The sequence below is a fragment of the Bos taurus genome, chromosome 10 (assembly GCF_002263795.3).
Source record: "Bos taurus isolate L1 Dominette 01449 registration number 42190680 breed Hereford chromosome 10, ARS-UCD2.0, whole genome shotgun sequence".
NCBI lineage: Eukaryota > Metazoa > Chordata > Mammalia > Artiodactyla > Bovidae > Bos > Bos taurus.
This window is the reverse complement of record NC_037337.1, coordinates 88,707,209-88,731,610: the sequence shown is the minus strand read 5'-3', so window position 1 is coordinate 88,731,610 and position 24,402 is coordinate 88,707,209. Positions and strand designations below refer to the sequence as shown.

The 24,402-nt window shown below is 40.7% G+C and overlaps 2 protein-coding genes across 2 annotated transcripts in view; one reads left to right on the top strand and one right to left on the bottom strand.

The window, feature by feature from the left end:
* SPTLC2 (serine palmitoyltransferase long chain base subunit 2) overlaps nucleotides 1–24,402 on the top strand; it is a 95,274-nt gene that overhangs the window by 52,941 nt on the left and 17,931 nt on the right.
* Nucleotides 28–16,853, bottom strand: LOC132346316 (small ubiquitin-related modifier 1). The gene is made up of 2 exons (XM_059890725.1): nucleotides 16,417–16,853; nucleotides 28–73 (listed from the first exon to the last, which is right to left on the bottom strand). Exons 1-2 carry the CDS (start codon nucleotides 16,764–16,766, stop codon nucleotides 28–30), a joined length of 396 nt encoding a protein of 131 aa, XP_059746708.1. The 5' UTR covers nucleotides 16,767–16,853.

Below are 24,402 nucleotides of genomic sequence, written 5' to 3'. Positions count from 1 at the left end.
TTTCCCTGGAAAGTTTCCTGGACTCAGTTAGTACTCAGCCGCCAGACGTGCTCTGTTTTCTTGAGGTTTTTTCCTAAAATGAGGAAACAGGCATACTTCTGGGCAGAGCTGACGGGTGTGTGAGGTCTTGGTGTCTATGGCCACTTTTCACTGTGTCTGCACGTGCCCGGACAACTAGCCTGGCTCACTGTAGCCAGGCTCAACTGACTCCCCAGGCTATGGTTGTCTTGTCTATAGACGGTGAGGCTTTAATCTCACTGTCCTACGTATTCACGGTAAGTCTTAGGTGATAAGTCTTCAGGGTCTTGAATTGTATAATTTCATGTGAAGGTGTAAATAATTCACTGGGTAGTGATGTTTCATTTCCATAGTATGTAAAAGCTGCTGTTTCCATGAATTAGTGTCCTTTATTTAATGCCTTTTAAATGATTTTCTACTTTAACATACAATAATTAATAAAGGTCATCCTGAATCTATTTATTCTGTCCTTGGTAGGATTTGTAGTCCAAACTAGATGCCCTGACTTAAAACATCCTCAAGTGAACAGTGTTCACTTCCTGATACTTGACTTTTATTTTGTATCACTAGAGGGCAGCGTTGACTATAGAAACATTATAATAAAAGAGGAGCAGTTGGGGTTTTTGTTTTTTCACTTTGAGAAGAATCTCCATTGTGAGTATGAGATATACATTTGCTTGTTGCTTTTTTAATGCTTCTAAAATCAGTTTTACTCTTGTAAAACATTATCAGCCTTGATAATCTCCAGTCTTCAGCTATGTAATATTTTGTGATACGATTGATCTGGCTTGCATTGAGAAACAGGAAGAAAGTAGTGCATCTCATTTTCATTGATTTGAGCCTGTTTTCTTAAATCAGAATTTCACCTTAATATTTTTTCTGATCTGTGATACATACATTGTTGTTAGCTCTTGGAAGTGTTGATCATTTAGAAAGTAATTCAGTAATGTTGTGAACACTGCGTGTAGCTTTGTGAAAAGCTCCCTGTTAATAGAACTACAGTGTTACCTTCTTTCTTATAAGGTATTGCTGGAAATAGTGTGCTTTGACCTGAGTATACATATGTGCTCGTATATGTAAGTGTATGCGTGTCTCTGCTCAGACAGGTATATGTATATACATAGCTATTATTTATCTAGTTATTTGATACAGGTTTAGATGACTAAAAAACGAATGTTAACAGTTATCAAAGTTACCTTGGATTATGTCTTTGCCCTGATCCTAGAGCATGGATCCGAGTGATGTGTGACCTCTGGATAAATGACTCATCTGTGCTAAATGACGAAGTCTAGGCTCTACTGGTAGAGAGAAAATGAAATGTGATAATTAGATATAGGCTTCGGGTTAGCACTCGTTTTCCAGTTTATCTGTTGCCTCTGTAACCACCCTCTAAGCTTAGTGGTGTGACACAGCAGCTATCTTAACTATGCTCACAGATTCTGTGGGTCAGGAGTTCAGTCAGGGACGGCTTGTCTTTGCTCAACAGTGTCTGGGTTGAACTTGGAAGACTGATGGCTGGGGGCTGGGAACACCTGGAGACGTCTTCCCTCACACATCACCTGGGCTGGCATGACTTGAAGGTTGGACTCAGCTGAGCTATCCTCTCCATGTGGTGTGAGTCCTCATGGCCTGGTGACCAGATAGGATGCTGCAGAGAGCATGCATTCCCAAAGGACGTGCTGAAACCCCACAGTGTTCTCTGATCTGCTGTTAAGAGCGCGTCACCAAGGCCAGTCCAGATTGCAGGGCACAAGGGACCAGACTCCACCTCAAGTGGGAGGCAGGTTGAAGAACTTGTGGCCATTTTTAAAACTTGCCACCACCAGCTTTTAGATAATATATTTTAAAATTAGTCCCTAAAACTTCTAATTAGTATGACAGACTTCTGTTGGCTACATTGTTTCTCTCAAAATATAGGATAATAAAATTCTAACCAAAAGTAGTTAGATTTTTTTTTTTTTTTTTTGCCACTCCATGGACTGTAGCCCAACAGGTTTCTCTGTCCATGGAATTCTCCATGCAAGAGAATTCTCCACTGGAGTGGATAGCCATTCCCTTCTTCAGGGGATCTTCTTGACCCAGGGATCAAACTCAGATCTCCTGCATCACAGGCAGATTCTTAACTGTCTGGGCCACCAGGGAAGCCCCAGTAAAAAATACCATTTCTTATACAGGCTGCTACCTCATCCTATTTAAGTTTGGCCTGATTTTTTTTTTTTTTTTTAGATTTGAGTGGGTTAGGGTAATACTTTTATGGCATTGTTGAACGCATCTTTTCATTGTCCTTGAAGAAGAAAAGGTGGAATCTGGCAGTAGCCTTTTCACTGCGCTTTAAGGTAACCTTTAAAAAAGAGGTATCTGCAATTAATTACCTGATGTGATTTTATAATAGAAGTCACCTGCCTTGAGAGAGACTTAATCTCATGTGTTCAGAACATTGAATCCCATTAACTCTGCAAACATTGAGTATCTCACTACGTATTAATATTACACTCTGTAAATCAGAATCCGTAGACAGTGAACATCCAAGCAGATCACTTGAATGAGCTGTGTACTTGGGGGTCACTGGGGATGTAGAGAGAAGGCAATGGCACCCCACTCCAGTACTCCTGCCTGGAAAATCCCATGGATGGAGGAGCCTGGTAGGCTCCAGTCCGTGGGGTCGCTAAGAGTCGGGCACGACTGAGCGACTTCACTTTCACTTTTCACTTTCATGCATTGGAGAAGGAAATTGCAACCCACTCCAGTATTCTTGCCTGGAGAATCCCAGGGACAGAAGAGCCTAGTGGGCTGCCATCTATGGGGTCGCACAGACTCGGACACGACTGAAGCGACTTAGCAGCAGCAGCAGGGGATGTAGAGGATAGTGGGCTGTTGTATTAATCCCAGAGATTACCATGTCATAGAGAAATGGAAGTTTTATTAATCATTCACCAAATACTTGCGTGCCCACAGTGTGTGGTAGGTGCTGTTTCTAGGCACTCCTGATTCATCAAATAATAAAATACCCCCTGATTCCTGCCTTCTGGGGTTCTAATAAGGGAAATAAATTACACAGTTGCCAAAAAGTGGTAAGTACTCTGGAAAGAAGGAGGAAAGTATATGTTGGGTTCTGGAGATGCAATTTGCAGTTTTAAATAGGGTGGCCATTGAGAAGGTAAGATTTTATCAAGCCCTTGAAGGAGATGAAACTTTAGCCCTGAAAATCCAGGGCAAGAAGGCCCTGAGATGTAGATGACTCTGTGTTCAGCAGGAGCGTGGAGGCCACTGTGGCAGAAGCATAGTCATACAGGTGGAGTGCATGAGGGGGGGTGAGCAAGGTGGGTCACAGATAGAGTCTTATCCTATAGGAGTGTTAGGTTGATATGAAAACACAGGCACACTGGTTCTCTTGCCTTGTATAGTACCAAACTCAAATTCTTGAACAGTTTTCTGTGGGCTGCTTAATATAGAAAGACTTGTGGCCTGTTTCCCAGAGGTTAGGAATTTTATAGCCCCTTCAGATTTCATGAAAAGTACAGACTATAATATATCCATGCTTATCTTTTGAAGGAATTTGTCTGGAGATCAGATTTGCTTAAGAGCTATACTGATATTTTTCTTTGAGTGAATTTCAGTAGTGCAGTGAACTGGAAATGAGGGAAGCAAAGTGTGACCCATATATGAACAGAAGAAACTGTTACATAATACTATTGATGTTGCAAATGAAAGAACTCTTTCTTTACTTAATGGTAAATATCTCACATGTGAATGTGAAAGTCACTTAGTCCTGTCCGACTCTGTGTGACCCCATGGACTATACAGTCCATGGAATTCTCCAGGTCAGAATACTGGAGTGGGTAGCCTTTCCCTTTCTCCAGGAGATCTTTCCAACCCAGGGATCAAACCCAGGTCTCCCACATTGCAGGTGGATTCTTTACCAGCTGAGCCGCCAGGGAAGCCCAAATACCTCACATGTGATTTCTGTTTCAGAATAAGAGGGGCAAAGATAGTGTAATGTCAGAGCTTAGTGCTTAGTCCTGGATTTAATGTTGGTTTAAGGGAATATTAGGAATAAGAAGCTGGCTTTCTTTTTGTGTGCTTAATATAATTTTCTGACTTTGTTATCAGACATACAGGTATTAAGCATTATTTGAAATAGCTCATTTTTGACATAATATTTTCTCCTTTTTGTAAGACATAATAGTTTTATATACTTGCACATCTTTAATTTCTCTGTTGTGTAAACTTATTTCACTGTGAACAGTCCTTCTTGTGGGGCCACTCTAGAAGTTTTCCCTCACCAAAGAGGATGCTAAGCCAACAGAATTCCATTGTAGACGGGACTGAAGACAGAGAAGAGTCACCAGAAACTTGATTTCCTTTTTCATTTATTTTTTCCTCCTTTTTCAGTTTCAGATAATTCAGAGAAGTGTAGGACTAGAGGCTCCGAGTAAGCTGCAGTTAGCACAGCGTTTGTTGGCTTGCTTTCACCCTGGGCCACTTGTACTCCCCCCCTACACGTTCTGGTTTCATTACCACACCCTTGCTTTGAGACCCAGATTCACTTTTCTGAAGACATTTTATTCACAAGATGTGTGTGTGTGTGTGTGTTTTAAGATCATGAATTTATGTCTCTCTTCTCTAAGCTACTCTCTTACTGGAATTGTTAGCATTTTGTATATGATCATAAATTTGTGGCAGATTTCACTTTTGAGACTGATTTAGCAACTTAAGGGGCTCATACATGATCTCTACTAAAGTATTTATTTTCTTTCTTGGCCCAGTATGGACCCTGTTCATTTGCAGGTCTCTTGTTTCTATACAAAGATCATCTTTCATTATGTCTTTCATTTTTAAATGTATATATTGTTTTGTTTTTGAAACTTCCTACAACTTCTAGGGAAAAAATGGAAATTGTAGGGAAAAATAGGAACATTCTAATCTTCCTTGGTGTTCTTGCTTTTCCCAGTTGGTATTAAGGAACTGGGAGCAGGGGAAGAGAGCTAAAAATTATGAAAAAAAAAGTCACAATAGTTTAAAATGTTTGTCCCTAGATTTCATGATGTAGACCTGTAGTCATATGGCAGCGTTAATGTCTGTTAGCACAATGTTTTGAAATCTTTTTCTTATCTGTAGAACAGTCACAGACTTACATAAAAATTGGAAGTACAGCACACAAAAATACTTTTTTTCCTGAATCATGGCTGATCTTATGCTCCATCATCCCATGTGCTTTAGTGTGTACTTCCTACAAAGGCGTTTTCCTACGTGACCATAATACAGCCGGTCAAAGCAAGAAGCTTGCACTAATACATGAATATTATTTAATTAACTAATGTGAACATGCTGTCTGTCGCTTAGTCTCAGTCAGTAAGAGTGGCACGCTGCTGTTGTCTGTTCCTCAGGCCGTGTCCCGAGGGTGTGGAGTGGGGGCCAGGGTCACCCGTTGCACTGAGCTTTCTCGTCTCTCTTGTCTTCTTCAGCCACAGTTCCTCAGTCTTTCTTGAACTTCCATGATATTGACACTTTTAACAATTACAGGCCAGTTATGATACAGAATATCCCTCAATTCAGGTTCATCTGGTGTTTCCTTGTGATTAAGATTCAGCCTACCTGCCTTTTAACAGGAAAAAGGCAGAAGTTATGCTGCTTTTTCTCATTGTATCCCCTCTTCGTCGTCTCAACTAAGTATAGTATAGGGCTGTCTTCAAGTTGTCTGGGTCTGGAATCATAGCCGCCTGTCCCCGTATCTGAGTCAGAGTCTGTTGATTCTGTCTGCCACTTCTGCTTATTCCCTCTGCCTCGTGACTATTTTCAGGCCCTGACTCCCTGTTTCTTAAACAGTTGCACCGCTCGTAACCGCCTTCTCTCCAGTCTCTCCTGTACCACCTGTTACAACCCTCTGTCGTTGTCTGCCTGAAGACACCAAAGCAGAGGATAACGGTGCTCAGTAACTCCTAGGTGCTCATAGAATGAAGTCAAATCTGTAGTTTGATTTTTAACCTTATCTTTTCCTGTTTGTACTCTTATTTAAACCAGTTTGGTGCCTCTGACGATGCTGATCCTCTTGTCACCCAATGCTATTCATTTTTCACAACAAACTGAAGTGCTGTTTTTTATGATGCCTCTGTGTTGATACATGTTTTTTCTCCCAAAAACTGTGTTTCACAAGTTTATAGTTTCACACATTTATTGTCTCACAGAGCTAATGCTTAATGTTTGAACACAGTGTTTTCTTCAAAGTGTATAAATCAATAGACTTACTTGCTAGATGTCATTGTTGGTGTCCCAGTCCTAAATACAAAACGTGTAATGAAATCTCTAAGCTTTTACATTGCAATTTTTAAAGGTAAATAAGGTTTTTATTTAAATTTTTTTCATCTTTTATACAATTTTAATTTTACTTTCCATTTATGGTTATTACTAAATATTGGCTCTATTGCCCATGTTATGCAGCACATTCTGAGCCTACCTTACTCAACAGTTGGTACCTCCCACTCCCTGGTGGGGGAACTAAGATCTCACAAGCTGTGTAGCATGCCCTCCCCAAAAAGATAGTCTTTAAATTTATGAAGATAACTAGCCACTACGAAAATTTTTAAATTAGTAATATTACAAACAAGTAGTGGTGATTAGTGGACAAAACATGGAAAGGAGGAGTCCAGATAGATGCCTTGCCTAGACACCATCCAAGATTGACAGAAAAAGCAGCAGAGGGGCAAGGATGCCCTTTGGCATTTCTGTACCAGCCATGAGGAGAGCCTGAAGCAGAACCTGCAGCTTCTTGCTGGGAGTGGGAATGGAGGTGACTGGGTGGAGGAATGAATCTTATTTTACCAGATTGAATATGTTACTTTTATGATTAAAACCTTTTTGTTTTAGATTCCAGAGTACATTAATAACTTCCATGGAAATAATCCTGCTTGAGGTTGAAAGTAAGGCTTAAACATGCACTCAAGTAGTCTGTGGTTGATTATTGATAAATGTTTTCATCTTTCTTGTGGAAAGACATGTTATTCTTTGGTGACAGGAGTGTAGAGCCTTCAGAAAAGCTGCAGCATGCAGGGCGAGTTGAGATCCTTTCCCTACCCTGCACTGTGAGCATGCCTTTCTTCTTTCTCCCAGTTTTTTCCGCATTTCCTCTCCAAACTGTATGACTAGAATGACGAGTAGATCCTGAGAGCCATGTTCCCTAGGAGCCACAGTAAGGTAGCAGTGGTGGGGAATTGTGCATGTACTCTTGAGTGGACACGTGAAGTTGGAACAGGCTGGTGAGTAGGAAAAAAATAGAGGAAATTCTGACAAATTGCACAAGGCATTTGAAATTCCAGATTTTACTTCACACATCACTAATCCACATCCAGTAATGGAAATGTAGCTGTAAGATCTATTCATGAATCAAGGCAAAATGTCTGGCCAAAGCAACTAAAATTGTGTTTTTCCATTTTCCAGAGCTGGGCTTTCATGTGTTTTGATGTCCAAAGACACAGTCCATAACAAGCATAGCACCTAGCTTAGTGTCTGAAATCTAGTAGCTTTTTGATAAACTTGCTGAACAAATGAATGCACACATGATCCAGAAATACTGGAAAATGGATGGATAGGTTCTTAAAGTAAGTTGTATGAAAGTGTGAAAGTGAAGTCGCTCAGTCGTGTCCGACTCTTTGCTACCCCATGGACTATACAGTCCCTGGAATTCTCCAGGCCAGAATACTGGAGTAGGTAGCCTTTCCCTTCTCCAGGGAATCTTCCCAACCCAGGGATCAAACCCAGGTCTCCCACATTGCAGCCGGGTTCTTTACCAGCTGAGCCACAAGGGATTAGTTGAATATTAAAGCCAGAATGGCAAAATTATGCAACAAAATAAGCTAGTTAGGTGCATCTTACTGATAGATTGTAATATGACAGAAATAACTTTCTTTGTAGAAACTGTACTTTTTGTACTTCTTGGTATTGAGGGGAACTGAGAGCCCATTGGGCAGATTGAGGTTTAATTAAAATTGAGTTTGGTTCATTTGGATTAATTCCTGTAATAGACTTGTTAATGAGGTGCTAAACGATCATGTTGAGAATCCCAGGAACTGTCCAAAGCTAATTTAGAACTGAGAAGGTGTTTTTTACAAAAACCCTTCCGGGGGGGGGCCCCCACACTGAGGGGGCAGGACTGTTAAAGAAAATAGTCTTTGAAGGGGAGGGAATGGTCATAAAGAGAATTTCCGACACCCACTGGTTATGTTTGGCAGGCAGGCTTCTCCTTTGGTTGAGCCTGGGTCCGTCCTTTCTGATTCCTATGCTTTCTGAGGCTAGGAGTGCTTGAATTCCAGTTTTTTTTCTTTATTATTACATGTCTGCTTTTATGTAATTTGTTTATTTCACTATTAGATTCATCTAAGTAAAAGTCAAGTTTTCTAGTGAACACATTTTTATTCTTAGCCACAGTACAATTTAGCAGTGTAATACTGAGAGTTAGAGTAGATCCTTTTACTTGTAACTTACTGCCTAGAATAATGTTAAGAACTATTTAATTCTTCATTTATCAAACGTTTCTCAAGCACTTACCCTGTACCCTGTGGTGGCTGTGCTGCTGAGGGTGCAGAGTGAACAGTGCATGACCTCGCAATTGGGAGTGCTCACAGTCTAGTAGCAGGGCTGGGATTCTGGGGACTGGTTTCAGAGCCGCAGATAAATTCCTCTTGGTTCAGCTTCCCCCTTCCTTCATTCTCCTCCTTCCTTCTCCTCCCTCACCACCCCACCAAAGAAAAGGAAGTTTATACTTCCTTAAATCCAGCTAACTATTCGAAGCAAATTCAGATCTTACTGATTTTATATTTCTTACTAATCTTTCTAGCCACGTGGATTTTTCCTATGGAATATATTACTTTAGAAAAATAACCAGCAATCAAAGAAAGATTTTCCTTCTGTAAAGTAGGCTATTATCTTGCAAAAAATATTTTTAATTCATGGCTTAAGCATTCTGAAATTAGCAAGCAGCATAGCCACTTTATAGGTAGAGGAATTTGAGCTCACACATAGGACAGGTTTTCTTAATATCTGAATAGAATGTGGCTTTCCTGAATTCCATCCACTTCTGGTTCTGAAGTTCTTTAGTGATATTTAACATCTTATTAAAATAGACTACTATTTTATAACGTATTTTTAATTTTCTTTTTTCTGGTCTGCAAATTAAAACAAAAAACCGCTAAGTTTAGTTATAATCACTGCTACAAATGAAAGCCTGCTACCTCTTTCCTCCCCATGGATCAATAACCCCTTTAACCTCCCTCTCTGCTTCAGAAATCCATGCTGAATACTCAGGAGCTTCTGTAGCATGGTTTGTCTATTTCTTCTTCCACTCCCATTTCTTTTTTATTTTTTGTAGATGATATAAAATTTTTTTTTTACTTTACAATATTGTATTGATTTTGCCATACATCAACATGAATCCACCATGGGTGTACACGTGTTCTCAATCCTGGACCCCCCCCTCCCCCCGCCACCTCCCTCCCTGTACCATCCCTCTGGGTCATCCCAGTGCACCAGCCCCAAGCATCCAGTATCCTGATCGAACCTGGACTGGTGATTCGTTTCTTATATGATATTATACATGTTTCAATGCCATTCTCCCAAATCATCCCACCCTCTCCCTCTCCACAGAGTCCAAAAGACTGTTTATACATCTGTGTCTTTTTTGCTGTCTTGCTTACAGGGTTATTGTTAACCATCTTTCTAAATTCCATATATATGCGTTAGTATACTGTATTGGTGTTTTTCTTTCTGGCTTACTTCACTCTGTATAATCGGCTCCAGTTTCATCCACCTCATTAGAACTGATTCAAATGTATTCTTTTTAATGGCTGAGTAATACTCCACTGTGTATCTGTACCACAGCTTTCTTATCCGTTCATCTGCTGATGGACATCTAGGTTGCTTCCATGTCCTGGCTATTATAAACACTACTGCGATGAACATTGGGGTACACGTGTCTCTTTCAATTCTGGTTTCCTCGGTGTGTATGCCCAGCAGTGGGATTTCTGGGTCATAAGGCAGTTCTATTTCCAGTTTTTTAAGGAATCTCCACATTGTTCTCCATAGTGGCTGCACCAGTCTGCATTCCCACCAACAGTGTAAGAGGGTTCCCTTTTCTCCACACCCTCTCCAGCATTTATTGCTTGTAGACTTTTGGATCGCAGCCATTCTGACTGGTGTGAAATGGTACCTCATTGTGGTTTTGATTTGCATTTCTCTGATAATGAGTGATGTTGAGCATCTTTTCATGTGTTTGTCAGTCATCTGTATGTCTTCTTTGGAGAAATGTCTATTTAGTTCTTTGGCCCATTTTTTGATTGGGTCGTTTATTTTTCTGGAATTGAGCTACAGGAGCTGCTTGTATATTTTTGGGATTAGTTGTTTGTCAGTTGCTTCATTCGCTATTATTTTCTCCCATTCTGAAGGCTGTCTTTTCACCTTGCTTATAGTTTCTTTTGTTGTGCAGAAGCTTTTAATTTTAATTAGGTCCCATTTGTTTATTTTTGCTTTTATTTCCAATATTCTGGGAGGTGGGTCACTCCCATTTCTTTTTTCCCAAATCCAAGTACTAATAAAAATTTCTTGCCACACAAGTGGTCTCCTTGTTTCAGAGTTTGTTTGAAGCTAGCTATTAAGATGTCCACAGGCAACAACAGGCTGGAAGCTAATCTCTGAACAAATGTAGACTTGTTCATTTAGTAGAATATTGTTATAATGCACAGCATAAATAAGGAGTTTGAGGATGTTCCCCTTGGACAGGAAAAGAGCCTTGAACTATTTTGGAGAAGATGTGGTAAGATGATATAAGGGAACTAAATTTTTTTTAAGTAATTTTGTTTCTTGATTTATTTTTTATTTTTGGCTTCACTGGATCTTTATTGCTGCGTGGGCTTTATCTAGTTGCAGTGAGCAGGGGCGACTCTTCTTGGAGGTGCATGGGCTGCTTCTTGCGGAGGCTTCTCTCGTCGTGGAGCTTGGGCTCTGGGGCCCGCAGGCTCAGCAGTTGTGGTTCCCAGGCTCTGGAGCACAGGCCCCGTAGTTGTGGCACACGGGCTTAGTTGCTCCTTGGCAGGTGGGATCTTCCCAGATCGGGCTCAAACCCATGTCCTCTGCGTTGGCAGGCAGATTCTTTACCTCTGAGACACCAGGGAAGCCTGGGAACTAAACTCTTTATTAAAAAATACTGTGAGTCATATTATTATTATTTTAAGATTGAAGTAGATGAACTACTTTAGATTTATTTCATAATAAAATTGATTTAAAAGATTTTTCCATGATTTGATTTGTTCAGTTAGCTGAGACGAATGACCATTTCTTCTCATCACTTATAATTTGGCAACTTTATAGCCTAATCTCTGTTTTCTTTGTTGAAGAAGAATAACTTTTTCAACCTTAATATGGTTGGAACTGCTTTTTTTCCCCCCCAGAATTGTTTTTGAGGGCTTTGTCCAGGGGACTTTATCCTAGATTTTCATCAACTTTATTGTAGTCTATTATACTTAATATGTATAAATAAGTGACAAGACAGATGGACTCTTCTCGATTAAGAACCAGATATTCTCCTTAAGGCTTTCCTTAAAGATTTGAGAGCTTTTTGAAGAGGAATTGATTTTTTTTTTTTTTAATTGTCACCTGTGGTTTAGGAAAAAATAAATGATCTAAATACTTGTATCTGCCTGCCATCTACTTTGACAGTGGAATGAGTTTCAGAAGGACCTTATTAAGGTACATTCTTTTCAACTGTTTCAGACTTTGTCCATGGACCACCTGCATCAAAGTCACTTTTAGTATGGCGGTTTCTAACCTTGCTCACACACAGTAGTAGTCATTAGTAATAATGCCTAATACCTAATTACAACAGCCCCTTTGCAGACCTAGTGAATATCTGGGGATGAGGCTCTTATAAGTTTTTATTTAAAAGCATCCCAAAGGATTCTAACGTGTGGCACCAAGTTTGTTGAAAATGAGGATTCGAGGACATCCCTGGTGGTACAGTGGATGAGTCTGCCTGCTAACATAGGGGACGCTGGTCTGATGTCTAGTCTGGGAAGATTCCATGTGCCGTGGAGCAGCTAAGCCCATGCACCACAGCTACTGGGCCTTTGCTCTAGAGCCTGCGAGCTGCAACTACTGAAACCCGAGTGTCTAAGGCCCTTATTCTGCAATAAGAAAAGCCACAGCAATGAGAAGCCCACACTCTCTGCAACTGGAGAGAAGCCCGCACAGCAACGAAGACCCAGCACAGCCAAAACATTAGTTAATGAATTAATTAAAACAATGAGAGAACATTGAAAAAAACAAGGATTCGAGTCCACTCCACCAGACCATGAGTCTTGGTGGACAAGACCATGCATTTTAAAGAAAACCTAAGTTAATAATGCAGACTAACTTTTAAGAGATTTGAGAGTTGTCTTTTTCTCTCTTCCTTTTTTTTGAGCTGGGTTACATCAGTGAGAACCAAAAGCAACTCAACTGATTGGTGGTGATTGGGGAAAGGAAAGGAAAGGACAAGATATTTGATCTGTTTTCTTTTAAAAAGAAAAATAAGACAAGTATTGGCATGTGGAACAGGAGTTTGATGTTGATGCTAAGTTGTCTGTCTTCACTGGGTTTGGAACTGAATGCATTGATGCTTCCTTCCAAAGAACTGATGGTCCTTGCTGAATGCATCAGCAGCAAGAGTGAAATTAGAACCAGTTAGGGGAGGGAAAAGAAACAACGAAGAGATCAGGGGCATATGGTCAGGCCTCTACAGGCTGGCTGGAATTTTTTTGTTTTAATGCTACTTATGTTTTTATAGCCTATTAATTCAGAATCTCAAATTCTTTTGTACCTAAGCTACAAAAGCCTTGCCCATTATATACTCTTCTTTTCCCCCTAAATGTTCAGTACTTGTTCATTGCCTTGCCTTCTGCCTCTGAAACTCTAGTTTAATTCCAAGCCTCGCTTTATTTGCTAACGCCCTTCACCTGCCCATGGGTGCTTGACCACAGTAGTCGTATTTCCCCAGTGCTTCATTTCTGTCTAAAAGTAACCATGTAACATTCCGGTACCAAAGGAGGACAGTGGGACAGTCTTTGGGCAAATTAAGCCTTTCTGTCCTACTTATGGGCTGGCACCCTTTAAACCTCAGTTCCTCAATTTCTGAGGCACTTGGCCTCTTTTCTTCCTTTTGTTTATGGCCCTCTGTTTCTAACCGTTCTTTTAAATTCTTGATTATATTGAATCAACAACTTAAAGCCTTGGCCCCTCTGCCTGTTGCACATCCTGTGGCAGTCCTCAGGAAATCCTAGTTTTGGGCATTGAAACTGATTAAGGGATTAAGCTGCTGCTAGGGAGAGGGTGCCGGAGAAGGCAACGGCACCCCACTCCAGTACTCTTGCCTGGAAAATCCCATGGACGGAGGAGCCTGGTAGGCTGCAGTCCATGGGGTCGCTAGGAGTCAGACACGACTGAGCGACTTCACTTTCACTTTTCACTTTCATGCATTGGAGAAGGAAATGGCAACCCACTCCAGTGTTCTTGCCTGGAGAATCCTAGGGATGGGGGAGCCTGGTGGGCTGCCGTCTATGGGGTCACATAGAGTCAGACACGACTGAAGCGACTTAGCGGCGGCAGCAGTAGCAGCAGCAGGGAGAGGGTGATAAACCATGCTCGTGAAAGGAATTTACCTACAGTGCTTGGTGTTCACAGAGCTCCTCTAGTTGCCGAGAAAAGAAATAGAAATAGTGTCGTTAACAGGTAGTAGATTCAAATACTTAGATGCGTGCGGTTGCAAAGAGTCGGACACAACTGAGCGCACTCACACATACACATGCACTCTTGTAGGGAGTTGAAGAGCTGAAGGCCTGCTTGAGAACAGCATCCCTAGACTAGGGAGAGGCAAGCCGTCTGCTTTGACATTCATTAATTTGACAGTCGTCCAGGTTGTGCACTTTGATATTTGTCAACAGTCTAGCAAAACAGGGGCTGCGTCTAGAGCATGGTAAACTCATTTTGCTTCAGTGTTCCAAAGTTACTGAATTATTGCTTCCTGAAAATCCCTTATAAGTATCCATTTTACAAGACTGTTCACTATATTTATTTTTCTATTCCCTTGGGCTCTTAAGCCCAATGGGAAGATTTCCTGGTGCCCTTTAACTGGGGCCAAAATCATTGCAGATGGTGACTGCAGCCATGAAATTAAAAGACGCTTACTCCTTGAAAGGAAAGTTATGACCAACCTAGATAGCATATTCAAAAGCAGAGACATTTGCCAACAAAGGTCTGTCTAGTCAAGGCTATGGTTTTTCCAGTGGTCATGTATGGATGTGAGAGTTGGACTGTGAAGAAGAAAGCTGAGCGCCAAAGAATTGATGCTTTTGAACTGTGGTGCTGGAGAAGACTCTTGAGAGTCCCTTGGACTGCAAGGAGATCCAACCAGTCCATCCTAAAGGAGATCAGTCCTGGGTGTTCTTTGGAAGGACTGATGCTAAAGCTGAAACTCCAGTACTTTGGCCACCTCATGCGAAGAGTTGACTCATTGGAAAAGACTCTAATGCTGGGAGGGATTGGGGGCAGGAGGAGAAGGGGACGACAGAGGATGAGATGGCTGGATGGCGTCACCGACTCGATGGACATGAGTTTGGGTGAACTCCGGGAGTTGGTGATGGACAGGGAGGCCTGGTATGCTGCGATTTATGGGGTCTCAAAGAGTTGGACACGACTGAGCGACTGACCTGAACTGAAGTGTTATTAAAATCAGTCTGCCCTGCCTTTTGGCTAATATTTCTTTTGTTTTAGGTAACATTGTTTAATAGTATACTTCTTCCTTCTTTCTCTCAGATCATGTGAAAAACGTGAACAGATTAATTCAAGTTCCAACATAGTGTGGTTTTAAAAATAGCTTCATTGATGTTTTTCATTAGGTCCTGTGCTATTCTCTTTCACCACTACTGCCTTCTCTAGTCCCTTTTGGTATTTTAAGATATTTTTAGATATAGTGATGCTAATTTTTCACCTACATCTCTGCACATGTTCATGTAGAAGTTAAAGAACTGATGACCTTAAAGGTCAGTTGACTCCTGTCTTTGCTGGCATTCTTTTGTCCCTCTTGCTCTCCTTTCTAGGAGGCCATGAGATGCTGATTTTCACGAGGCATCTTGTCTGGATACTTGTGACAAGTACATCATTTATTGATCTAGAAAGTGCTGTGATGAGAGTTCTAAGTGTTATCTGCTGCCTCCGTGCCCCCGCCCACTTTAGAGCTGATCAAAGAGGGATCATTACTGATTAAGAAAGATGAGTCAAGAAGAGATGCTTCTTCAACAAAAAAAGCTTGATGAGCTGGTTAAGAATGAATCCCTATTCTGCCCAATTCATATACTATGGTATCATCTAAATGTGAATATATATATATATATATATATATAAAATCATAAAATAGAAGTTCCTTCATGGTTTAACCTTAATAATTATCAATATATTTCTGTTGACATGAAAATCAACTGAAGTATCTATGCATTTATAAGATTCATAAATTAAACAAAAATCATCACAATTGTAGGCAGACGTTTTACTGTTTGAGCCACCAGGGAAGTCTATATCAAAATTTTAACAAGTACAAAATACTTGCTACAACTTGTAGAAAAGGATCCTCCCCCATTTTTACCTTTACTTATTCAAGTTTTTTTTTAAGCAAATATTTTGTTTATTTTAATGAAGCTAATACAGACAGTGTCCGTTTAAAACCACTCTCCCAGGCCAGAAAGTAGCAAAAAGAGCAGTGTTCTGTTGTAATCACGTCTACGTGAATTACTTTAACTCCTAATGAAAACTAGAACTTTCCTGGGATCTTCTAATAAGGTTTTCTTTGGTCGTAAAACGCTGTCTCTTCCGTGAAGCCGTATTTGGAGTTAACCATTGTTCTCACCACCTCTGTCACCGTGACGCCAACCTGATACTCCTCTTCTTTTGGTCCTGACCCTCAGATTTTAAAATTAGCTTCAAGCTAAGGAAAGATCATTCTTCATAGTTCAGTTCTCTGAAAAACTTCCATCTCCCACTGAAAATCCTACTCCAGGAGTGAAGTGATCATATGCCTAAGAACTGGAAAGTCATTAGAACCACTGACATTAATGGATCTTATTTATCACAAGCCTGCAAATATGCAGTCCTGGAAAAGGTGGCCTCTTTGTGCACCCATGTTATTTTTAAAACAGAGGGCAATACGACAAGGGCTGAGGTTGGATCACCAAAATTCAGCACAAGGAAACAGACGATAGTGAATCATGGGCACAGGAATCCAAATCACAGCGTCTTTTAAAGAGATGGGGTATCAGCTTTCAATTCTGTTTTGAACGCCACGTTACAGAAGAGCTATTTTTTTTTTTTAATTTTTTTTAAAGGATTAAGGAAAAGAAAAAAAAAAAAGAATGTAAACTGTTGAATGACCCTCTTTGTTCCTGAAAAACTTTAATCACATCTTCTTCCTCCATTCCCAGTTCTTTTGGAGTGTGATTATCCTGACCTTCAAAGAGAAACCTGGGTGAATTCACAGGAGCTCCTTGTCTTTGACAGTGTGATTCTTTGAGTTTCTTGAAATGTGTCATCATTTTCACTTGGAAGTGAATCTCACTGCTCTCTTGTCCAGTGACCTTGAGTTTAATATATTCTCCTTCCTTCTTACCTGTCAAATCCTCAGTTGAAGGTTTTGCCTCCTGGTCAGACCTGGTGACTGAAGCTTCCCCAGGGGTCTCCATACAGCAGCACTTCACTTCAGGGTTTACAGATTCATGTCTGTGCTCCACAGCACAGCACCAAGTCTGGAGGGACTTCACTACACCTTCTGCTTGTTCAATTTTTAATTATTTAGTAAGCTCTGCTCTTGTGGGAATGTATAGAGAGCATGGTTACAAGAATTTTTTATCCTAAAATAATCTGCTACTATATGTAATTTTGAGTAATGTCTACCACTCAGTTTTTGTCTGAGCCACACCTCTTCAGTGACAGGTGCTCTATTCCCAGAGACCTAGAGAGCTGTTTGTCTTTGCAGTTGACAAAGGTTAAAAGTGCTAAAGAATCCTCCTGCCAATGTAGGAGACACAAGAGACTCAGGTTTGATCACTGGGTTGGGAAGATTCCCTGGAGGAGGAAATGGAAACCCACTCCAGTATTCTTGCCTGGGAAATCCCATGGACAGAGGCGCCCGGCGGGCTACAGTCCATGGGGTTGCAAAGAGTCGGAAATGACTGAGCACACACAAAGGGTAAAAGAAGTGCTTGGTCAGTTTAGTATTTGATATGAGAAGTGGTTCTTATCTCTTCCTTCTAACCAAAACCTTTTAAGTGAAGTACAGTAATTATATGGATTAATATTCTTTCCAATTCTATGCTTGTACTTCAAATGGTAGAACTGGGGATTGCAGCCGTTTGTGGAGCATAGTAAGTAGAAAAGAGAGTAGAAGATAAGTGGCTCTAACAGCAGTTAGAAGTTATTTTTAACTTCTAAGTAAAAGTATGGCCCTTATCCAAGAAATGTTCTATTAAGTATCATCTAAGTCCCACAGCACCTGGAATAACTTGGTCAAATGAATAGATTGCTGGCTCTTGGAGAGATTCCAAGCTTTCTAAGACATCCATGCCACAGTCATCATCATAAAACATCTGCTGAACTTTCCCGTGCAGTATTTTTATAGGGAGGATAGAGGGAAAGAGGAAGAGAAAGAATTGGCTCACACAGTTACAGGGACTGAAAGACTCCAGGTCTACAGCAAGCAAGCTGGAGACCCAGATGATTTAGTTCAAGTGCCGTCAGTCTCAAGATCCGGGAAGAGCTGGCGCTTCAGTTCAGGTATGAAGGCAGGAAAAATAATAACGTCCCACCTTAGCAGGCAGGCAGCCTGGCAGGTCTTATTTTGTCCTATTTAGGCTTTCAGCTGATTGATTGTGGCTCACTCACACAGGGCAGTCAGCCAACTTAAATGTTACTCATTCACAACACCCTCACAGACACAAACAGAATAATGTTTGATTAAAGATCTGAGGCCCATGGAGCCCAGTCAGAGTGACACATAAGATTAGCCAGCACAGTATTCTTAATTAGTCCACTCTTTTTGAGTACTAAAAAATTTTTTTCTCCCTCCCACCCATTCCCCTCCCCCTCTCCTTAATACTAAAATTTGCCTTTAATGTTTCTCAGCTTCAGTAGAAGTAAATAAGTGAGTAAACTCTTGTCTGAGCTTGTCAGTTTTCCCCCCTCCATGTTGGGCTTGGCAGTGAAGACCCAACTTTGGACTCTAAACTCTGATTTCCTTGGAATGTTGACAGTTTTACAACATAAGGTTCAGTTACCTTTATATTTTAGTTTCTGCTCATTAATTGATTTTTAGTTGGTCCCATGCACGATGTTTATATCCTCGTCAGTTTGCTAGAAAGTAGATCATCAGTAACAGCCAAGAACAAACTGATTTTGGAACTTTGTTATGTAATTCTAATTAGTGAAAGTAGGAGACTAACAAGGAAAACTCTGGATGTGAAGTTTATTTGTACAAATAAGAAGATGTGTTTTCATGTTCTGATTTAAGTTCTGATTTTGAAATTCTTTTTTATATAATTTTGTTTGAGTCCTCTTGCTGCGTAAGTATATGGAATTTTGGGAATCGGTCTGTTAAGGATTGCAAATGTGGAATTTTTAATACCACCTTTTTTTTTTTTTTGGCTGCATTGCATGGCTTACAGGAGCTTATTAATAGCTCCCGAACAACAGATTGAACCCAGGCCCACAGCAGTGAAAATGCTGAATCCTAACCACTGGACTGCCAGGGAAATCCCTTTAATACTACATTTAAATATATCTGCCTACTCATTCATTCTTATTTTGTTTATAGAAGCAATACCTGCTCATTTTCAAAAACTCAAACATATATCACATAAAATAAACAGGAATAACCAGTGTCAGTTATTTGGCATATAGTCTGCATTCTTTTACATGGACATATATATACATATAATGCTTCCCTAGTGGCTCAGATGGTTAAAGAGTCTGCCTACAGTACGGGAGCCCTGGGTTCTGGGTCAGGAAGATCCCCTGGAGGAGGTAATGGCAACCCAGTCCAGTATTCTTGCCTGGGAAATCCCATAGAGAGAGGAGCCTGGCAGGCTACAGTCCTTGAGGTCAAAAGAGTTGGATACGACTGAGCAACTTAATACCACATATATACATATATACAAATAGTATACATATATACTGCAGAAGGCAATGGCACCCCACTCCAGTACTCTTGCCTGGAAAATCCCATGGACAGAGGAGACTGGTAGGCTGCAGTCCATGGGGTCGCTAAGAGTCAAACACTACTGAGCGACTTCACTTTCACTTTTCACTTTCATGCATTGGAGAAGGACATGGCAACCCACTCCAGTGTTCTTGTCTGGAGAATCCCAGGGATGGCGGAGCCTGGTGGGCTGCCGTCTAGGGGGTTGCACAGAGTCGGACACGACTGAAGTGACTTAGCAGCAGCAGCATACACACATAAAAATAATAATTTTATTAGTGTTATTTTTAGCATAGCATATACATAGCACCAAATGATTAGAGGAGTTTGACTAGTTTGACCACCTAAAAATCAGTGAACAGAGAAAGTCATTTAAGGGAGGGAAGAAAATGAGGATATTGATTGCCTTTTTAGCAGTTTGGGTGGACAATTTCATTCTAAGGTTATTAGAATTTACTCCATAATTTTGGCAAGAACAAAAATCAGATGGGTTCTGCTAGGATACAGATGGTGCTTATGAATAACAACACATAAGGAAGTCCGTCTCAAGGAAATCAGTCCTGAATGTTCATTGGAAGGACTGATGTTGAAGCTGAAACCCCAATACTTTGGCCACCTGATGCGAAGAACTGACTCACTAGAAAAGACCCTGATGCTGGGAAAGATTGAAGGCGAGAGGAGAAGGGGACGACAGAGGATGAAATGGTTGGATGGACATGAGTTTGAGTAAACTCTAGGAGTTGGTGATGGACAGGGTGGCCTGGCGTGCTGCAGCCCATGAGGTCGCAGAGTCGGACACGACTGAGCAACTGAACTGAACTGAACTGAACTGAGGGGCATTTTTGATTGTCATAGACTGGCCTGTGCAGAGGTGCTATTGGCATTTATTGCCAAGAGGCCAGTGGTTCTGAATGTTCTGCAGGGCACTAGACATCCTTGACAACCAAGAACTGTCATGCCCCAAATGCTAATGGCAGTCTTATTGAGAAACACTGGCAGTAGTTGACCAAAATTTTGCACGATGCCCCCCTTTGGAAGATGGTGGATGACAGAAATCTTATAATGGAAATTGGAAAGATTGCAGGATGAGAGGAAGTCTCTGGGCACCATGTCTTCCTGAGAGCAGAGCCAGACAATCGAGGTGATGTGGTATGGACCCCCTGGGCTGAGGTGTTGGAGGCAGTGTGAGTCAGTGACAGATTGCTAAGAGGCAGGTGAGTCTCCAGGGGGTGGGCTGTCAGGGACCAGCAGTAACTTGTAATTAAACATGGTTACTCTGTTCTCCTTTTACATTCCTTTTACCTAACATTTATTAAAAATTAAAAAAAAAATTTATCTTAGAGTATAGTTGATTTACAATGTTGTATTGGTTTCAAGTACACAGCAAAGTGATTTAGTTGTACATAGTGTTTCAGGTGTACAAGCTTTTAAGTTTAATTAGGTCTCATTTGTTAATTTTTGTTTTTATTTTCATTACTCTAGGAGATGGATCCAAAAAGATGCTGCTGTGATTTATGTCAAAGAGTGTTCCATTTATGTTTTCCTCTAAGAGTTTTACAGTATCCAGGCTTACATTTAGATCTTTAACCCATTTTGAGTTTATTTTTGTGTATAGTGTTAGAAAAATCTCTTATTGCTTTTACATGTAGCTGTTCAGTTTTCCCAGCACCACTTATTGAAGAGATTGTCTTTTCTCCATTCTATATTCTTGCCTCCTTTTTACAGATTGATTGACCATAGGTGTGTGGCTCTATTTCTGGTCTTTCCATCTTGTTCCATTGATCAATGTTTGTCTTTGTGCCAGTACCATACTGTTTTGTTTACCGTAGCTTTATAGTGTAGTTTGAAGTCAAGGAGCCTGAGTCCAGGTCCATTTTTCTTTTTCAGGATTGCTTTAGCTGTTCAGGGGTCTTTATGTCTCTGTACAAATTTTAAGATATTTTTTTCTATATCTGTAAAAAATGCCCTTTGGTAGTTTGATAGGTTGAATCTGTACACTTCCTACATAGTATAGTCGTTTTGACAATATTGATTTTTCCAATCCAAGAACATGGTATATCTTTCCATCTGTCATCGATTTCTTTCATCAGCATCTTGGAGTACAGGTCTTCTGTCTCCTTGCTGCTGCTAAGTCATTTCAGTCGTGTCCAACTCTGTGCGACCCCATAGATGGCAGCCCACCAGGCTGCCCCATCCCTGGGGTTCTCCAGGCAAGAACACTGGAGTGGGTTGCCATTTCCTTCTCCAAGGCATAAAAGTGAAAAGTGAAAGTGAAGTCACTTTGTTGTGTCCGACTCTTAGCGACCCCATGGACTGTAGCCCACCAGGCTCCTCCATCCATGGGATTTTCCAGGCAAGAGTACTGGAGTGGGGTGCCATTGTCTGTCTCCTTAGGTAGGTTTATTCCTAGGTGTTTTGTTCCTAATATTTCCTTTCGGTCAGTCCTGTTAATACAGAAACTGGAGTAGATCAGTGAGTGGTTAAAAATACAGTCTGAAACCAGAAGAATCAGTTCAGATACTGGTTCTTCCACTTGATTTACATAACCTCTCTGGATGTTACTTTAGTTTTTTCAGCTGCAAAATAATTTTTAAAGTTGTTTCTTTGATATTTGGCAAAACTAATACAATTATGTAAAGTTTAAAAATAAAATAAAATTAAAAAAAATAAAGTTGTTTCTAAAAGGAAGAGGTGAGAAAACCTTTTTTCTCTCAGAAGTTATTGATGTGGTGTATGAAGATGCTGTGGTTTAAGTTTTGAGGATAAAAGGAACTTGAATTCATTTTCTTGGCCTGGGCTTACTTTGTCTCTTTTGAAAGTTATCATTGTGCTTGCATCTGAGATTTTTCTGCCAAGCCAGCTATTTACAGTTCTTGGAATTAATATGACAGCAATAGTTACCACACACCTAACTCCTCCTTTGCATAACCCCAGAGTACTTTCAGCTGAGAGGGAGATGGAGCTGTTGTCCTGATATTGGATTTAGATATTGCACCCCTAGTGAAAGAGAGTGCTAAGCTGATTTTTTTTTTTCATAATTTTATTTATTTATGGCTGTAGGGCTTCCCTTGTGGCTCAGATGGTAAAGAATCTGCCTTCAGTGTAGGAGACCTGGGTTCGTTCCTTGGGTTGGGAAGATTCCCTGGAGGAGGACGTGGCAACCCACTCCAGTATTGCCCAGAGAATCCCACAGACAGAGGAGTCCATGGGGTCGCAAAGAGTCAGACATGACTGAGCAACTAAGCACACACACTTAGGGCTGTGCTGGGTCTTTGTTGCTGTGTGGACTTTTCTCTAGTTGCCGTGTGCAGGCTTCTCATTACAGTGGTTTAGCACAGGCTCTAGAGCACGTGGGCTTCAGTAGTTGGAGTTCCCACGCTCTGGATCACAGGTTCAATAGTTGTGGCTCACCGGCTTGGTTGCTCCACAGCATGTGGGATCTTAGTGGACCAGGAATAGAACCCATATCTCTTGCATTGACAGGCGGATTCTTTACCACTGAACTACCAGGAAAGCCCCCAAGTTTACTTAAATCAATACAAATCAATATGTGCATCCATTCACTTATGGAAGACTACAAAGTAGTGTCTTATCAGGAAGTAAGGCTGGTTAGTAGTTGACTTTGTAACATTTAGACATATAATAACTAAAGCTAAATATAATTTTTCCTTGATTAGAAATTACTTAACTTGCAAAGGGTAACGGAGGAAGCATTTATTCAGCCTGGCACTATGCTTGCTATGTTATGCAGTTTCTTTCCTTTAAAGGGAGTTAGTACTAGAAGCTTCCAAGATCTGGGAATAACCTTTGAAAACAGAGTCTGCATTTGAGTTACCTGGTATTGTAAAGACTTGTTTAAGAAGTCTATAAGATATAAGCTCCAGTTTTAGATCTCAGTGGAGACACATGTTTAACGTAGGCAATTTACTCAGGACGACTGAGTTGGTCCTATTTTTTTTTTTTTTTTAAGAAAACGGTTTTCAAGAGAAAAACCGCAGGAGTGAAACATGTTCCTTTTCACTCTGGATTACATAGTCCAACCAAACTGAAATATTTTTTAAAATAATCTTCCAAATAGCAAAAATAAGACCTTGGACAGATGGTAAACTGAAAGATAGATAGTAAAGTTCAATTCTTAGACAAAAAATATTAAAGAGATATTATGTGAAATACCCATAATGTAATGTTTTGGTAGTATAGATTAGAAGGTGATAGGTAGTATTTTTTCATATTTTATCCTGACTTATGTCCCATAACTCCTAATGCTGAAAACTAACTGAAACCATTCTTGGGACTATATGTTCTGTTTGCTGCTAAGTCACTTCAGTCGTGTCCTACTCTGTGCTACCCCATAGACCAGGCTCCCCCGTCCCTGGGATTCTCCAGGCAAGAACACTGTAGTGGGTTGCCATTGCCTTCTCAAATGCATGAAAGTGGAAAGTGAAAGTGAAGTCGCTCAGTTGTGTCTGACCCTCAGCGACCCCATGGACTGCAACCTGCCAGGCTCCTCCGTCCATGGGATTTTCCAGGCAAGAGTACTGGAGTGGGGTGCCATCTCCTTGTTTGGGGGACCCTAAACTGGGAAAACCCTCATCTGCTTTGACATTATGACCCTTAAGAAGAAGTGGGGAAGGGGGAAGAAGTTCTTCAATTTCAGATTCTTCCAACCCATTATAATTAACTGGAAAGTATGAGTCTGAGGAATAGCAGTACTTTTATTTTTCCCAGGAAGGTAGATTATGTCAGCATAACCAGGAAATCTAAGAAGATTAGGAGCTGTGTAATGGGGTATAATGTGACTTAGGGGATCAACTCTGAACACCACTCATTGATGTCCTTTATTTTGGAAGATTTCAGTTAATACTGAAAATGTTATTTTTGAAGTTGCAGACTCAAACTTTGGTTGATTATAAGTTATAGTAAAAAGCTCATCAGCTAAATTGAAAGTTGTATTGCTGTGTAAGCAGGTGTGAAGTGAAAAAAAATGTGAAGTGTTAGTCAGTCATGTCCAACTCTTTGAGACCCCATGGACTGTATGTAGCCTGCTAGGTTCCTCTGTCCATGGGATTTCTCCAGGCAGGAATACTGGAATGGGTAGCCATTCCCTTTTCTAGAGGATCTTCCAG

Coding starts and splice junctions, on each gene's coding strand:
- LOC132346316 (XM_059890725.1), bottom strand. CDS start 16,766: ATGGAGACCCCTGGGGAAGCTTCAGTCACCAGGTCTGACCAGGAGGCA. Junction 74..16,416: donor TTTTTTTTTTTCTTTTCCTT/AATCCTTTAAAA, acceptor TCCTCATTTTAG/GAAAAAACCTCAAGAAAACA.